The sequence below is a fragment of the Dermacentor variabilis genome, chromosome 2, assembly GCF_050947875.1.
Source record: "Dermacentor variabilis isolate Ectoservices chromosome 2, ASM5094787v1, whole genome shotgun sequence".
Classification (NCBI taxonomy): Eukaryota; Metazoa; Arthropoda; class Arachnida; order Ixodida; family Ixodidae; genus Dermacentor; species Dermacentor variabilis.
The window spans coordinates 36,267,010-36,285,734 of NC_134569.1; the positions used below are offsets into that span (position 1 = coordinate 36,267,010).

Below are 18,725 nucleotides of genomic sequence, written 5' to 3' on the forward strand. Positions count from 1 at the left end.
AAAAAAGACGTTGCTTTTAAGTTTACAACTGTGTAAACCAGCAATGAAAAATCATATAACACTTCTGTAAACTCTATAAAACATCATAAGTGGCCAAATTGTACACTGCTCAGAATTGTATGATTATTACATGAGTATAACTTTTGCAAAGCCTTTGTATACGTTGTAATAAATTCATGTGAGCTGTAAATTATTGTATAAAATTGGTCCGCTCGATATTCTTTAATGAATGCAGGTTACAAAACTGCGATGTCTGGTTTCGATCCAGAGTCACAGATTTGTAAACTTCGTGCTTCCATATATATATATATATATATATATATATATATATATATATATAATTGTCGGTAAGTTTCGTGAAATATTGCAGTTCCTAAACCAAACAATGTGCACCCTCTGTGGTGCTTCCGGAGAGGTCGCCGCATGAAGTCTGTTTTCGTTCTCAGCAGATAGAACAGCAAGCTATAGCGTATATAACTATCGAGTGGATAGGGGTTCCCTTTTAGAAAGACCCAATCATTTATTGTAGCGACTGCGCTCTGCAGCCCAGCAAGGCAGATGTTTTATAGTGCGGACAGGCAAGGACACGTCCAAAGCAAGCGGTGCGCTATGGCTGCAGCTCACCCGTGTCGCAAATGCCAAAGGTTGGGTCGAGTAAATTTTTGAGGTAAATAGCTCTGCATGTGGGCGTGACAGCCTTGCTGGCGCGCAGACGGTGGAGTACCACCATAAGTGTTACGAGTGACACGTACGTAGTACTTAAAGGGACACTAAAGAGAAAAATGTCTTTTTTTCTATATTAGTAAACTACCCTTCTACATTATCAGAAACACCACTCTTACCACTATGAGACGCTTGGTAAGCCAGAAAAAAAGCGCAATAACAAAAGACGGGTGGCGATGCCTCCTTGAAGTTCCCGTACCAGTTCGTTGTGACGTCATGGATTTTGACAGCGTCTTCTAAGGCTTAGGTAATTCCTTAGCGGTAAAGATGAACTACACTGTGTTCTAATATAGCCAAGGAGTGAATATGGCGAGCTACGAGTACATTTACTGATCCAACGCGGCATAAATACGGAGAACTACTTCAAAATTCGTGATATCACAGTGACGCACCGGCGATGGGGATCTGCCACGAAACAAAAAAAAACTGAAACTTTCAATTTTATTTTCTATCGTTATAATCAACCTATTACTTCAAAATTAACGACAACAGACTTTTCAAAGAACGCTTTATGCGTCTGAACTGCTTTAGTGTTTTGCCTTTAGTGTCCCTTTAACACAAGATTCGAACAAGCAGGTTCGAATCTTGTGTTAGGCGCCTGAGTTTCGAAGCGAAACTCAGGCGCCTGGCTGAGGACATTATTCCCAATAAACATTCGAGACTCCTTTGAAACCCACAACGTGTGGACAAACTTGTTCCAAGGACCAGACATGCTCTGCAGCTTATAATTAAATCGCTTTCAGCGCGGGTGTTTGGTGCCTCAACGTGTCCAAAGGGAAGCGCGAGAAATTAAAATATGGGGTTTTACGTGCCAAAACAACTTTCCGATTATGAGGCACGCCGTAGGGGAGGACTCCGGAAATTTCGACCACCTGAGTTTCTTTAACGTGCACCTAAATCTAAGTACGCGGGTGTTTTCACATTTCGCCCCCATCGAAATGCGGCCGCCGTGGCTGGGATTCGATCCCACGACCTCGTGCTCAGCAGCCTAACACCATAGCCACTGAGCAACCACGGCGGCTTGGGAAGGTAGCGCCAGAGAGGAGCCCAGCTGGAGTAAACGCTTCATACATGACACCACTCCACGTGCCTCGTTCGGCGAGTCCTTTTACCATCCCTGTGCACCACCCAAAAAAGCATGCTTACCACACTCAGCAGTAGGAAGAACGCAAGTTTACCGCCGCGCTGAAGCTGCTCGCCACTTAGAGCAAATGCGGGTGACCTATCGCCAATGCCGCGCCGGCAATACGGACGATGAACGATCACAATAATAATCGTAACAATATAAAATATATCACAAATTACACACCCATCGTAAGAAAGTTTGCTCATTGCATTACCGTCGCCAATGATCTCTAAAGGTTGGGTGCACCGGCAATTTTTTTCATTACGACCGCTACACTCGACGAGGACCATAGCCAGCATACGTGTAATCCCGGGTAAGAAAACATAGAAAGCTTCGCGTTCGTTAACCAATTTTGTGATTGAAAGCGGTTATTTGCTTCAGCGATAATATGCAGACACCTTTGCTCTTTCGTTGCGTAACTGTGTGGAGAATAGAGCCGGCCACCGGCACGTTATGAGTGTTGTACTGTGTGTGACCTACCACGCAAGAGAGCAGCCAGCAGCATCAATCACAATCAGCGATGTCCGGGAGAGTTCACAGAAAAAGCTTCGTTTTGAATGTAGAAGGCCAGGAAGTAAATCTGTATAGCTTCCAGCTGAGACACTACACTGAGAGAAGGGGGAAGCAGTGTAAAGGTGCAACGGTAAGAGAAAGGCAGATATCAAAACACTAAATCAACCGCAACAAAACATTATGCAAGAACAGGACTCGCGCACGCTACGCCGTCGCAATCTATAAAAAGCAGAGTGAAATCGCACCCAGCAGTACGCTAAAGTATACTGCATGGAGGCCTCCTTGGCAATCCTGACATTAGACCAAATGCGGTGAGGGCATGTGTGGCCGCAACTGTTGAAGCCACGCGCGGTCTAGTTTCACTACAGCTGTTCACACATTTTCCCGTCGTCGTGTGCACGCAAAAAAAAATGAATTACAAAACAAGAGAAATGATGTAATTGAAAGCATTCGCTCCTTGCACGCAAAGGAAACCATAGCACGATAAATTAAAATAAACGCAAAATATACAACAATTGACCATGAAACAAGAGAACGGCACCTAAGCTTCTTCATAACGTGTGCACACAACATTAAATGAGTACCGCAGTCAGTCGTCGGGCGATAGCAAGGGAAAGCGCAGCGACAAGGGTGAGGGGAGTAGAGGGTCGGGAGCGAACGAGGCTATAGCCCGCAGGCTAGGCAAGCGCCGGCGCTTCTCTCGGCCGAGGAGCGGCATCTCAGATGAAGCACCGCGCCGGAAATGAAAGAAACCAAAGGAAACAGATAGCAAATTCCGTCATGCTCAGGGCCGAGGCAGATGGAAAGGGCTAAATTGATCACGTTAGTGCTGCCGCAATTTGGATGGAAGTCTCCCGGGTTTCCCGCTGCACCGTTGCCGCGCCTGCAGGCCTCTCTTCTGGCCCACGTCGCGAGATGCCCAGAAAATAGACCCGCGGGAAAAGGAGCGCCCAAGGCGCCGCGCGGAGCTCGCCGCAACTTCGGCTGCTCGCATCCTTCCTTTGCTTCCTTCCGAGTCCCCCGTGCAACCCCCGTCGGGGATGGGGCTGAGGTAAGCTGAAAGCTTCGGAGCAAGGGGGAGAAGGCGCGTACGCGTCATGGCAGCGAGCAGCTAAAATGTTCTAATGCGCCACTGCCTCAGAAGGGGGCTTGTCTCGATGGCCTTGCTCCGAGCGCGGGTACTGGTAATCGCGAGAGTTCACGCACGTCCTGGAGCATTGAACGGGCAAAAAAACACCTTATCCCACTTCGTCGTTAGCTGAGCGGCTTGCGCACAGTTTTGCCTTGCGGATCTAATTTCACCTTACTTTCGGTAGCAAGAGTCAATTCTTGGCAGGTTCCGTTTACCTATCTTGGCGTCCCTCGCGCAACACTAAAAAATATACTCGGAAAACCAGATTTCAAGAACATGAACCTTCTCTTCCAATACGGAATGTACAGAGCAGACGCATTGGCGTTCCATGTCACACAGTCCGGTTTCTGACAGCGCGCGCTGAACTATGAGGCACGAAGATGAGCTTCTGTATAAACATGCAGGAACCGTGGACCTGAGACATGATCAGCGTTGCCGTTGGCCAAAGTAGAAACGTTTGCTTGTTAAAGTATTGCCGAGCTGATGGGGACGGAGCAATGGCTTGTAGCTCAAGCAATAACTAATGAACAGATGTGTACAGATGTTGAAGTCTTTCTTTGCTACTTGAAACAATAATTTGCCGCTAAACCAGAAATGTCTTCTTGTTATACGTTAAAAATATCGTACATCGTGCTAAATGTGCCAGAAAATGTCTCGGATGACCACTAGCCAAATGGAAAGGGGTTATGGAGTACGTTAATGTTATCGCATAAGGTACTTAGTTTCACGGTTCTAATGAGCTGCCCGTTTTGCGTGCGTGCGCGCGCGCGTGCGTGAGAGAGAGAGAAAGAGGCTTGATATTAGTTTCCTTTTGGCTTAGGCCACACCGCCGCAGCTGAAAGACCATGACTTAGCGTAGCGCCAATGATGCTATACTAACGCAAACTGCTGCTTACGAACCACTAGCGATGAAAAAGGCCAGCACCTTCATAACAAATTTTAAATAAATCAAAATACGCTAGCTTTTACGTAACGTCCAGATTTATTTTTTTTTTGTAAGTTGTGCTCAGCAGTATCATGCATTCATTGCGTGTAGGGTTTATAGTCTGTTCTCAGTTTTGGCCTTTATCGCGTTGCCATCATTCCGTGGCCATTCATTCATTCACATTCACAAAACTTTATTAGTGTCCTGAAGCCCGGTATTTTCAGACCGAGGCGGGCCGCGTCCACGTCGGCACCTCCAGGCCGAGCCTTATGGCGTCATCATGGACCCTCTGGACAGCCCGTAGCTGATCTTGATATGAAGAGCTTGTTATCAACTTGTGCCAGTAAAGCCATTTTTCTTCGGGGTCAGCGAGAGTCGCGGGACAGCCCGCCAGCATGTGTCTGATGTCAATAATGCCATCGCACACGTTACATTCGTTCCTAATTTCTCTTTCGCCACAGCGGGTGGGGAAAGCCGGATCGGTGATCAGGCACAGTCCCAGGTCCGTGGCAAGGTTCCATAACCCCTCACCTTTCTTTGTATTCCAAGCGTATCCCCACGCTTGGTAGGGGGCATTAAAGTCCCCTCCGATGATGAGAGGGGAGCTCTTTGCGACTGCGAGTGCCTTGTTGAAAAGTGCCCTAAAGCTTTGTTTCTTGTAGGTGGGACTGCTATAAATGTTCAGGCAGAAGATACTCTGCGCCCTGCCCTTGTGCCTTTTGAGTACGACTTCTACGAGGATATACTCGATTTTACTCAATCCGAGATGGATATCGTGTTCGATAAAGGGTAGCTTTTTGTCGACGAGGGTGGCCAATCCCCTTCCGGAATCTTTTTCTCTACATACCGATTTGTACCCGGTTAGCTTTACTTCGTCCGCTAAAGTTTCCTGCAGCATAATTACTTTTGGTTTGACCCCCATCGATCTAATTAATTGGCGCAGCGATGCCTTTTTGTTGTGGAATCCGCGACAATTCCACTGCCACACACTAAAACTGTGGGCACTATCCATGATTATTGAATGGGTTAATTTTGCTGTTACCCGCGATCGATCTCTTTGGAGCGCCCCCTGACGTTCCGGAGAGCGATTTTACGCTTTCTGATTCTGACGGCAAGAATTCGTCGTCAGCACAGACTCATATTTTGGGACGCACCTGTGGGCATGTATCTGTGCATTTATTTCTCGTTATTACGGTTAATAATGAGTGAACCTTGGGTCAGTCGGGGTTTAGAAATGGCGGTCTACAGGGCGTGCCGGAAGCATCCCTTGCGCTGGCGAGCCATCTTCGAATTGGCGCTGCAGTTGAAGGCCGCCAGAAAACCGGGCTCCTCGGCGACGGGCAGATTGCAGCGCTCGCGGTGCGAGCCCACGGTGTCTTCCACCTCGTTGGTATCGAAAGCGCACCACTTGAAACAGGCGCTCAGGTAGAAAAGCTGCGCTCTTGTCCAGTTCTGAAACACCGCTGCCTTCTCCAGCGGCCTGTAGCTCGGAGTCCCCGCGCGGAGCGCGCGCATCGCCGTTTGCAGACCCACAACGTCCGCGTACACCTCTTCAATTCGTTGGTACACTACTGCTCCTGCTTGACGGCGCGTAGGGGACGACGACGGCGACGACGACCGGTGGAGGCAAGTGATGGTGTTCGATACCGCCGCAGCGAAACGTCGGTTGACTAAAAGGCCATTGCGATCCGCGTCCGAAGCCGATAGATGCAACGCCGAGACGAGCTCGCGAGCCACGAGGTGACCCAGGGCCGCGTATGTCGCTTCCGGTGATTCGCGCACCAAGATAGGTGGCAACATTGACGCGACGGGCACGAACATCAGGCTGTAGAAAGGAAGCAGCAGTGGTTTCGCTGCCAGCATGGGCAGCCGATGTGACATGCGGCGCGCCGTCGATACCCGACGGTGCAGCGACGCCTTGGCCCGGTCGGCGCGCCCCCTGAGCGCGGACAGGTACGAGCGCACGAAGGGCGACCGGAAGACGGGTAGCGACGCGTAGTGCCGCTCCAGGAGAGCCTCGTCGTATAAGTCGTCGGGCACCACTGAAAGTGCACGAACGTCGATAATTGCATGATCATCGCTGCGACATCTTCCTCATCTTTTCAATCGAACTGAGTGTATCACGTGAATTAACGGCATCTCTCCTAGTCAGCGGCTAGCACGTACATATATAATACGGCTGGAAGGACAATGTTTGCTGCCAGACTACACAGGGTGTCCCAACTACCATGCACCCAGATTTGAAAATATGCAAATGCCACGTAGCTGGACAACGTTGTTTGTCGTCGATTGGAGGTACTTATACAAAACATTTTCACTTGCTGACACGCTCACCATACTTCTGCACTACTCAAATTACCAATAGTGCCGCTGGAGATATGCACACGGTGATGCCGCGCAACTTTTCACCTCGCTAGCTGCATTACATCTTGTTACGCCGACGACGTCCGTACATAGGCACTAGTATCACTGATGACAGCATGCGACATGACAATATGCTGCTTTGTCTCTCTAGTTACGTTGCTGCACATGCTTCTGGCCCGCGCGCGAAGCGGAGACAGGAAAACCAGCGCGACTCTAATCAGCTTTTGAAATCTCTCTCTGTCGCGCGACCACACATGCACATGTCCTTCACTGCAAGCCCTGAACGCACGAATGCTGATGAGCACTAGATGACAGTTCGATTCCCTTCGACTTCCATGGAAGTCAGTAAAAAAAAAGCCAGCGTAAAATTTAGAGTTCGCAGTGCCCTCTTTCCACACCTTCGCTTTTCCACTAACATCGTCTCTTACAGGTTTTGTTGCTTAAGATGTCCGTTCAGATAGCGATAGGTTCGCAGCTCAATACCGAGGCATTCGTACTTTAGCGTTGGAGTTTCAAAAATCAGACTTAAGGTGCACGGGTACCTTGCAGACATAACTGAGTAGCTTGGCGACACATACCCGCAGTTCCCCATTCCTTCGGTTTGTCCTTTACGCAGCTTTACGCACGTACGCTATACCTCCTTCACATAAAAGGGAGTTTTCATTTGTTCCTACTATTGCACGTGGACATACCAAAATGAATTTTTTCTTCACCGCAGCTATTTTCTCTCGTTGCACAGCACAAAAGACGAAAACGCGACGCTTTGATTAGGATTACGAAACAACTTTCCCGACTAGCAAACAATTAGGAAGGTCAATAGAGAAAGTGCTGAGCAAAAGTTGCAGTTCTTCTGCACATGCACTACGGACGGTTTTTTTTTTTTTTTGTCATCGAATAGAGACAGCTCTGCTTAAAAGAAAGGATTATTTGGAGCCTGATACGGTTTCCTTTCTGCTTAAACACGTAGCAAGTGAATGTCTAAATACGCTATTAAGCCGCTGCTGTGCGAACTAGGACTGAATTAGGCAACTTTAATCGATTGCCTTTAATTCACAATAGAAAGCGGGGCACAAAGAAAATTGAACTGCAGTGTATAATCACATTTAGCAAGAAAAGCTAATGAAGTCCGTTCACGATGACTTCATTCTTGATATGATGCAACTACGTCACAAAAATTGGCGCTTCTTTCCCCCTTAATATCATCATTAGAAGAAAAAGCTCACGCTTGGGTTAGTGAGACAGAGTGAAGCTATGCGCACCCTCTAACCAGTTGACGCTTCACTATTTTACACACACAAAATGTTGAAGCATCCACGTGAAATTGTTGTTGAGAACACTTACGAACAACGTCTTCAATCCCATGGAGTTTTGCCGAAGTATTCTTTCTTTCTGCTTCTGGAAGTATAGCAAGGCTTGCTTCCAACACCTTGCGTATGTTGCCAATAACGGAATGAACTATATCTATATTCGACATCGGAACGATCCCTTCTGTAAGTGAAGGAAGGAAAGAAAAATTAATAACAGGGAAATTATTACCTTCGTGAGAAAATTGCCTGAAAAGACTGGACGGAAATAAATGAAATCGTTGTAGGATTAAGCTAGTAATCGTGTTAGTAGTAAACTAGTGAGCTTGGAATAATGTGTCCTTTTTAGTAAGCTTGAGGTGGTAATAGATTCATTGAATGGCTCCGAGGACTGGTTACATATTTTTGAACATGGGATTTTTTCGTTCTTAGCAATTTTTTACATTAAAACAGCTCCGAAGCCAAGATCAGGTAAGATTGGCCACCTGGCAGGTTACATTACACGAATAATTCGGGAGTGGCGACTGACCTAAAACAAGGGAAAATACAACGGAGCTGACTAAATAATTACAAGCTAACGTGAGAAGATATGCAATAAAAAATATATGACCTATGTTATTTGCCTAGAGAACGTTTCTTTCTTTATTTTCTTTTGTTTCTTTGTTTTGTTTTGTTTTTTGCATTCACACTGAACCATGTATTCGAAGAAGAACACAAACTGGTGTCTTAAAACCTACGCTTTCCTAAACACGTGCTTAACTGCTGCGTCAGTCTTCTTAAGTGCGCTAGCACATTGGCTAAAACTTTATTTCCCAAACACAGACGCTTTTCCTCATCAGTTTCAGTGACTGCCAGTGTCAGTGAAAATACAGGATAAAATGAGTGTACTATAGCACCGAGGGTAAGAAGTTAAATTCGTTTTCGCGGACAAGAACATCCCGGCTGGCCTCCTGAAGACCCCCAGGCGTCTCTATTCACAGGCACATAAGTCCCCAAGCGCTTCCGCCTTCCCCCCTTTAAACGCGTCCAGTGAGACCGGGAATTCAAACAGCTATCTTGCTGTTTAGTAGAAAGGAGTTCCAAGCACTCTACTATAAACCCCGCAGTTTCTCTTAAATTAAGCTTTCATTGTTATACAACCCAGTGCACCCTTGCTAGAGTACATCACGAACATTTACCAGCCGGCCATATGGAAGTGCGTTGCGGTGAAGTCGGTGAGAGTAAATGTGTACATATACGTAAACCAACATCGCCGCGATCATCTGCGAGACTCGACATCGAAAGCGTTTCCCCGCATTTAAAAAATAAAAACAAAAATCATCCTTTGCGGCTTATGTAGCCCCCGAGGAACAATCGTCACTAATATTGCGCGCACTTCCTCTCTTGAACGCTCTGCGCTCTCCACCTTTCTGTCAAGGGCACTATATCGATCACGCCTATAAGCACCTTGCGCTGACGCTTTTCAGAGTAGACAGCAGCGCCAAAACACACGGCCTAATGAGTGGTGGACGCAAAACGGGAGAGACGCTGGGTACATTTGTCATGACACTTTCGATCACTTATCGCGAGACAGGACTATCCTAGTTGTGAAAAACGTCGAAGTGCGCATGCTGTGCATATGATTGCACATGTTTGCGATCGATGTGAGAAGCATAAAAAATCGTGAGCTTGATCTCGTCGAAGCGCCGGGCATAGCATTCAGACGAGAGGCGAAAAGTGGCCGCTATCGTTTGGAATGGCGTATGATTTGCATCCCCTATCTAGCGGCCGGTGTCGGCGACGTTCGGGTGAAAAATGAAAACTTCGTGGTGCCCTCTGAACAGTGCCGGGTGCCCATACGCACACGATGTTTGTGCCCTGGAAATACCAGGAGAGTGGGACAAAAGTGAATTCCTAGCTGCAACCCGTAATGTTTGTTGCACAGTCTTTGCCTGTCGCGAACGGTAGTATATCCGTGCCGGCTTTGCTGCTCTGAATAATGGCCGATATGGCTATAGTAGAGACTTCCGAGTGGTCAAAATAACAATCTCGCACATGATGGGCGAGCTCCGTGCCTTCGTGTGAGCACCAGCCCTCGCGGATTTAAATGAGGCCCTCCATCACGCCGAGCACAAATGTTACCACTTTCACCCTAGCGTACGCAAAGGGCTTCAAACGTGACAGGCCAGGGGCACACAATGCGTACATGTGCAGAATGCTATATGCGTATGCGCGCGGTAGGCCTACAAGCTTGTTGTGTACAAAAAAATTGCGCGCAAGCCGCGGAAAAACATTCTACTAAAAAGGCACGCGCAGTGTATACACTGAAGGCTCGCAGAAGTTAGAGCTAAAGCGAAGGAAATACTAATGCGTAGCAAATAACGTGGGGCTCTGTATATCCTTGTAAACAAAGAATCGAAAGAACAATAAGAACGAAAAGTATGAAATGCGATTCAAACCTCTTGTTCAATCCGATAAAAAAGATGTATTCCTGAGCAGCTTGGTGGTGAGAATCTGGTGGAGTCACGGCACACGGCACTCTATCGCCACATCCCACGCGTGAGTGTAGGGTGAGGAACATCGGTTGGCTTAGATTTTCTGACTGCGCTGCCTACGAGACCATCCAACGTTTTTGACAACACATACACCCACAGGAACAGTCCACATGTTTAGTCTGTACTAGCTTTGGGATCGGCCCACATTTTGAGACTACACGTATCCGCGAAAACGGCCCGCATCATTAACTAGACCACCTTCAGGATTGGCGCAAATTTTTAAACTGCACTATCTTCGGAATCGGCCCAAAACAAAGGCAAGAAACACCAAATCACCGATACGGAAAAGTAGGCGTAACTACCTAAGGAAGACATTGTCTTCAAAGGTTACCCACCTGCCAGAAACAGAGACATAGCGTGCGGAGCCACGTCTTGGACCAGCTCGAAACACCTGTACTTCGACATTTGCAGCATGGAAGACAGCTTGGCGGAGGAAGGCACGGCCAGATGTCGCAGAAGCATTGTGCTCACGAAGGCGCCAGCGGCCTCGGCGTCATCGAAGGCCACTTCGGCTGCAAACATGGCTGCCAACCGGAATGCCGACTTACCACCGCCAGTAACGTAGACGTCATCCGTCAGGGTAACCTGTCGCAGTTAAGCGAGGAACAGTACCGCTGAAACTTCAACCTGCACCATACGTGCATAGCGAAATAAGTAAACGCGGCCACCACTGATAGCATTTTCCATGCAGGTAAAAATGACCTGTCGTGGTAGCCCAGATGCTACGGCGTTGCGCTGCTGAGCTCAAGGTCGCGCGTTAGATCCCGGCCCCGGCGGCTTCATTTCGATTGCGGCGAAATGCGATAACGCTCGCGTACTTAGAATTAGACGCATGTCAAAGGGGACTTCAACCGCCCCTAGAGCTAGGTGAAAAAGCATATTCCGTCGATAGCGTACGCTGCTGTAAGCGTATCAGCCAAGTTTCGCACTCGTAGTGGCTCGTGCACAACCAGAGCTCGAAGTTTTCTGAAACACTCTCTTTTCAACTGAATCCTGCACCGCACACGCTTCGGGGCTGCCATATTTCGCCATATAGCAAATTCTCATACACGGCTGCTATTGGCCAATTGCTGACATCGACCAAGAAGCGTAAGCCTACTGTCGTTTTCTCGCGCTCGGCCGCGCCCGCCCTCGTATGAATGAAACTTTGGTCGCAATGCTTATGCGACTGTCGTAGCCATCAGATCTATCTAATTTCGGTAAGTCCGAAATACTCAGCTAGTTTCGGTCTACGCGAAACTTAAGCCCAGACCACACGTACGCTACGCTCACGGCGCCTCGCGATGAATGACGTTGGCATCTACATAAGACGCCGCCGCCGCCACTGCGCTCTCACTCCAGGCAGCTGCTGGCTAGATGTGCTTCATATCGAACTCGGTATTGGGCACTACAAAGTGCACTATTTGCCTACTATCCGTGCAGGGCAAAGCCGGTCCGCAACACGTAGCACGGCCAGGCTGGCGCACGAGAACGCACAATCCAGCCCTGCAAGTGCATAATCCTGTTCTATTAAAGTTTGTGCATAGCCACACGTAGCTGCGTCTGCTGCGTAACGTAAATACCACGGCCGCCACGGGTTGCCGCGACGAGCCCACTCACCCTAACGCCGTAGGCGAGGTATACTTCGAGAGTGGCCATCGAAGTTACCTACAGCACTTGAAGTATCTACGCTGGCACTCGTTCTTTTTTTTTTCTTTCTTCAACTTTATTTCGTTAATATATTTCTAGGAGATACCATACTCGTTCAAAGATGTGTTTGAGGTTTCAAAGAAATGTATTCAGGGCCTCCTTAAATATCCCAGGTGCCCAAAATTAATCTTAATTTCCTCACTACAGCATGCCTCAAACTAGATCGTTGCTTTAGCACGTAGAACCATAGAACTGATTTTTTTTTTTATGTAAGGATGGCGTGATGTAAAACTGAATGTTTCCGTCATGCGCACAAGGGGTGTATTGTCAAAATGCAAATGAGTATGACGATCAGAAAGTTGCCGAAGCGTCAATGCGTTAGAAGGGGGTCCACCAAGTGTCGACGCTAAAGAAGACAAGGTCAACGTAGTACATGGTGCTTCAAATAATTCGATAATTAAATGCTCATGAGATCCCTCTATTCTTTCTCTTTCTGCCTCTTTTTCATCTGAATTATTCCCTCAGTTCTTATTCGTATTGTATTTCACGCGTAATTGCGTCGATCTTGTCTTCTTTAGCGACCACCCTTAGTTGATCCTCCTTTCTTCCTTTTTATTTTCTTGAAGTTGTTGCAAGATAGCCAGATTCCAATTAAGCCAAACCCTTGTGAAGTCAGCAAAGACTATGTCGTCTTCAAAATATGCATAGTCAGTGCTCATGTTGCCATCTATCTGAAGTGAAGCTTTGAATTGGATTGAATTCTGTGGTTTCCCGTGCCAAAACCACAATTTGATTATGAGGCACGCCATAATGGGGACTAATTTTGACCACCAGGAGATCTTTAACGTGCCCCCAATGCACGGGACACTGGCGTTTTTGCATTTCGCCCCCACCGAAATGCGGTCGCCGCGGCTTGGATTTGATCCTGCGACATCGTGCTTGGCAGCGCAACATCATAGCCCCCAAGCCACCGCGGCGGGTGAAGCGAAGCTTTAGTAAAGCTCGATCTGATTTTTTTAGTAAAGCTCGATCTGACAAGACCTGTGTGTCTTCTTGTGTCCATTCTTAACTCAGATCAAGTAGCCATGCCAACAAGCCCACATTACTAGTCTGGTCAACATTAGTAAAACGGTTAAATAAATGTTTTGCAACTAACGGAAATGCGTAAATTTTTGTTTACTTTCATCCTCCGCAAAGTGTAATCGCATGTAATGTTTAAATACATCCGCCACAAATGTCACAACTTTACTGGCATGCAATTTTTACGTTTATGCACTCCATCGTTCATAAGATATCCTGAAACGCAACTCCAGTTAAGACGGATGCTCAGCGTGAGACGTATACACTGCAATATCACAAGAACGAAAGCGACGTATAGTGCTAGCTGAGAATAAAGAATGGTAATGATAGGTGTGTGCACAGGAAAGTACGACACGTCTCAAGCAACATCTAAGGATTCTGCACATCCTGTGTCACAGTGGTACATATACGTTATAGAGGATTGGCAAAGGACGGACATTCCCCCCACTTGCACATACCGAAAGGCAAAAAATAAAAAACTTCTATATTATCACCATTCTATTAGCAATTTTTTTTATTTACACGATACTGCAGACCTCATGTAGACCAAGCAAGAAGGGCAAAACTAAAACGTACATTATTCGGAACGCCAAGAAACTGTAGTGCAAGTAAATAAGATACAGGAACGATCGCTAACAGCAGACAGGCAGAGTATGCAAAACAATTATACAACGTTGGCAACGGCATTTCTGAAGTTTTGCTTTTCAAGTACTTCTTATAATGAATACCATTCTGTGAATGAATTCCAATCGGTGTGCTTTAAAGATATCAGTGAGCTGACTCAGCTGACTCAGATATCAGCGAGTATGCATGAATTGTATTGGGAGATGCCCATCCGAGGGAATTGGTCGAGAAAGGGCACTTACTGAGAGGCTAAATGAAAGAAAATAAAGTAAATCAAAGAATCCGTTAAATATAATTCACCAATTCATTAACAGATGAGTGCCATTTAGAGATGCCAGTGCACCGACATTGCATGTTCAGGCTTTATGTTCGAAGTTATTTCTTTGTTACGCAGAACAGAGGTACCAGTACTTGGACAGCATACAAAGTTTGTATAAGCCACTTCGCGGGTAGTTACAAATAACCTTTGCATATATATTTACAAATATATCCATTGAGACTGCGACCGATCTAACAGCACCCAGGTAGCCACGCGAATCCCGGGGAAAAAGCGAAAAGAGCTCCACTTTGAGAAATTACCAAGCACTGCGGGGCACTGTGCCCGATGCAGGCTCTTCTTGAGTTAAAAATATTACGAGTACGATACTCCCTGCTTTTTGCTGCACTTTGTTTGCGTTGCTTGTTGAACTACCTCCAAAAGTCTTCATCACTAAATGCATATATCTGATTATCATAGCTCAGTTCCTGTGAAGAGCGAAATGTGAACTACAGAAAAAGTGCGGGAAAGTTCATCTAAGAGGGGAAAGCTCACAACGAAGTGCTACTAATAGCGATCAAAAAACAACGCTCTGCAAACGTTTACCATGGGCGTGTACTTTCGGCGTATGTATCTGGTAGGTGCGTAATGTCGCGAAGAATACTGATAAGCTGAAAATAAACTACCGCTTACGGCCACCGAAATATTTCGCTAATTAACCCCAGAAATTTGTGGTATCGTGTGCATTCCTCAGTTTTCACGAGAGTAGGTGATCTCTCGGAGTGTTCCGTGACCTTTAGAGTGTGCAAGAAATGGGCGGCGGGCGGTGCCATAGACAAAAGTGGTGATTAGATAATTAAATGAGGAATTAATTATGGTAGATAATTAAATAAGGAATTCTTACGAGGTAATTGCTTGTTACCTCCAAGTACACAAATGATTATCGTTCTAGACGGGCAACATTGAACACGGCCCGATAACTAATAAGTTATAACCAATGGCTAACCGATAACTGAAGTTTAGTTAATGAACCAATTACTCATTACATATTCATTGACAAGTTTTGTTTGTCTTCCCGCATTGATCAACCGCGAAGACTAAATGGTGCTATGTACCAAAAGAAATCCATTTCAACATGTGATAATATCTTTTTTTAGGAAAGCAAACAACCAGTGTGCTTACAAAAAAGATCGCACGTTTTTGAATAGCGCATGGCAAACGTGAAGCATGTGAGATACCACAGCAGAAAATTAAGGCGCTGCTTCCTCAATTTTGGAATATTTTCGAACGATTACAGTTCCCGTAGGCATCATAAGTCAGCGTAGATTTGACCAGAGGAGCGAAAAGCTAGATCAAGCAGACGTGAAGCACCAGTTACATTGCACCAAAGCATGGACAAAACGAGTTGCACTTAGCTAGCGTTAATGACGGTAATTTACATCCTAACTATTGGCCATGGCACACATTCTAAAAAATAGCTCGCTGTACTTGCATGTTGTGATTATTTTGACCTACTCCGAAACCTTGAATTCATGTAAAGAGTGCTCTGCCTCAATAACGTATATCATGCAACAAAACAAACTTTAGAAAACGCCATTATTATACGTTTCACATCGAACAACGGGATGTACACGAAAGGTACGTGGTGTTCTGGTGTTGACCTGCATAATTCGGCGATTTCATAGACATGAGCTATCGTAGTTATCCAAGAGAGGCACGGAAACCAGATGTACCAAAGTAGTCAGTAATACACAAAGCAATGTGTAGTAAAGACTGGCCGCACACAAACCAGCTAGCTGAATCGCTGTTTTCGAAATTGTCTTATTTAGGCAATTCGAAAACTCGCCTGATCCGACCATCAAACGTTCTCTAACTCACTTTGGGAAATATTGTTCGAGCTATCCGCAATAAGCATTGCCACCCAGTTTGTACGCCTGTAGAGCGTGCACCTTGGCAAGCTTTAAACGTATGCGGCAAAGCTACATTTACTTTTCATCAAACAAGACAATGGTATGCAAATGGAATGGTCTGCACGATGTTCCTTGTACTGCCGTCTTCAGTAAAGGTGCGAGTTAGAATTCAGTGTTAAAGAACTAAACCTAAAGTTCGTCACAAAACAGTTCGAAGGAAATGTATCAGGAAAGTCATTCAGATCTAAAAGGTATGTCTCTACCAACGCACACATTCCTGCATGAATATATATGCGTGCAAGAAGCGCTACAGAAAGCGCAGTGGTATTACTAGGCTCATATTCATGGCCTCGTGTGCTTATTTTTCGCCAGAAACGTGCTGTAAGTAGCCGCCATTAAAGTAGATGCCAAAGGAAAACGAGCCCGCATTGAGTCATCGCTTCGTAGCGATTGCTTAAGGTAGGGTTACCAAATATATTGTCAAAATACACGACGTTTCATAAGAAGAGTATAAAAAAGGCGTAAAAAGGTGCCGAGCATGCTTTAAAAATCTGTTTAGTTGTAAATCATAGTCCATGTCTTTTTTCTTTTCATGATTTATTTATTCTTCTGCAGATAATGCAAGAAAAACCGGTCAGTGTTCAACTGCGCGACGCATATCGTTCACTGATAAATGTACGTGGCAGTCTCGCTTGAGAATATGGACCACGTATTGCTTTTTCGATTATTTGCAAAGATACGGTACATGTAGTGCTCTCTAAAGTAAATCAGTAGTTTTCTTCTGTGTTAGTTGGCCGTGTACATAATAGAGAGTAATAAATGTGGGATCCTGCACACTAGCTGATTAAGCACAGGTGTGGAGCACATCATTGCACAAAACGTGGAGTACACAAACAACATAGCAACTATGGGGTGTGATGCGAAGCGCCTGTCTTCCGCAAGATCAAAGACGGCAGTAGCACAGGTTCAGCCTAACAGAAAGTTTGTCTCGTTAAAAACAACACACTCATGAGCTGCGCACATTGCTACCACTGAAGCGCGTTTTATTCGCACAAATTTTTACTGGTCAAAAGTGAAAAATTGGCGAGTTGGTTTGGAAGTATGGCTAAATTCAGAGCGCGAACTACTGGGACACAAGCTAAGGAACAAGAAAAGACAAGCGCCGTGTGCAGTCTTTTCTTGTTCCTTAGCGTGTGTCCCAGCAGTTCGCGCTCTAAATTTAGCCATGCAAAATTCTCACTATGCAAGTGCATTTAGCTGAGTGCAGAACCGGGGAAGGCAATCAAACAACGTGAAGGCGTCATCGTCCATAACACTGAACAGTCCAGAGACCGTATAATTTTTCACTCATGACAAAACTGAAATGTTCAGTTTTCCACGCCGACTAAAAATTCAGGATCACGGATAAGGAACGCGGCACTATAATAACTCCGAAGCACTTAAACCGTGCAACGTTCTTTAAGCATGTTAGAAAACTTTAAGTCTGTGGCTTTCACGTTTTGGTTATCCATACGGAGATAAACGACCGGACCCGCCGTGGTTGCTTAGTCGCTATGGTGTTGGGCTGCTGAGCACGAGGTCGCGGGATCGAATCCCGGCCACGGCGGCCACATTTCGATGGGGGCGAAATGCGAAAACACCCGTGTACTTAGATTTAGGTGCACGTTAATGAACCCCAGTTGGTCGAAATTTCCGGAGTCCTCCACTACGGCGTGCCTCATAATCAGAAAGTGGTTTTGGCACGTAAAACCCCATAATTTAAAATAAACAACCGTGTTTCAGAGCTGAAACATCTATGCCGTGTTCGGCAGCATAAGTTCTTTATCATCTCAGTACAACGGTGGGCAGAAGACTAGCTAACTATATGATGGAACGGAACCGTTTTATCCCATCCTTTTCATGTCATACAATGTCTACGATGTCATAATATTATAATTACGGCAGCGACGGCAGGAACACAGTTTAAGAACATTTGTCCAGCACTGTCAAATCAGGTGTGAAGAAGCGTACGCATGATTATATAACAAGATAGATACATGTGTAGGCGCCTAAACAAAAGGTGCTTGCGTTTTGCTTTTTATATGTTTTTTGTTATCATAGTGCCAAAAACTGCTTGTTCATTTGAGGCATGTACATATGTGGAAGTAAACAAAAGGGCACACCACATTTAGATGTTACCTCAAATGTTGTTGTTATTTTCTTTTTTGCTGTACGCCGGCAAAAAACAAGCCAGTCCTGCTAACGCCACGTATTTTTCTCGCTAGTTCTGCAGCCATTTCCTTTGCAGCGAGACTCATATTGTCATTGCTCTTCGTCTAACGGCCATACATTGGTAAGAATACACAAATATTTGCTGATTCACAAAACTTTTAATGTAGAACGAATCCAAATCAGCCAGCGTTCTGTACTTCGTTCGGCAGTGTTCGGTGCTAAGCTCGTATATATGCTTCCTTATAGATACTGTAGCCTTTGTCGCAGGCTTCACGCACACTTAAAATTTAGAAAGTCCCTCATTCGGAGCGAGAGCATGAGTTCTAGGCATCTGAAAACCCTCATTAAGCCAGTATATGCCTGGTACTTGATGACGCTTCAAAGGAGCTCAGAT

The 18,725-nt window shown here is 45.9% G+C and overlaps 1 protein-coding gene across 1 annotated transcript in view; it reads right to left on the bottom strand.

Moving 5' to 3' along the window:
- Positions 1 to 5,584: 5,584 nt before the first annotated feature.
- The window catches only part of LOC142570293 (uncharacterized), a 53,082-nt gene continuing 39,941 nt past the window's right edge, over positions 5,585 to 18,725 (bottom strand). Inside the window, exons 5-7 of the mRNA XM_075678687.1 lie at positions 10,957 to 11,206; positions 8,125 to 8,271; positions 5,585 to 6,461 (exon numbers count right to left, since the gene is read on the bottom strand). Coding sequence (XP_075534802.1) covers positions 5,662 to 6,461; positions 8,125 to 8,271; positions 10,957 to 11,206 — 1,197 coding nt within the window. The 3' untranslated portion in view covers positions 5,585 to 5,661. The remainder of the gene's footprint in view (positions 6,462 to 8,124; positions 8,272 to 10,956; positions 11,207 to 18,725) is intronic.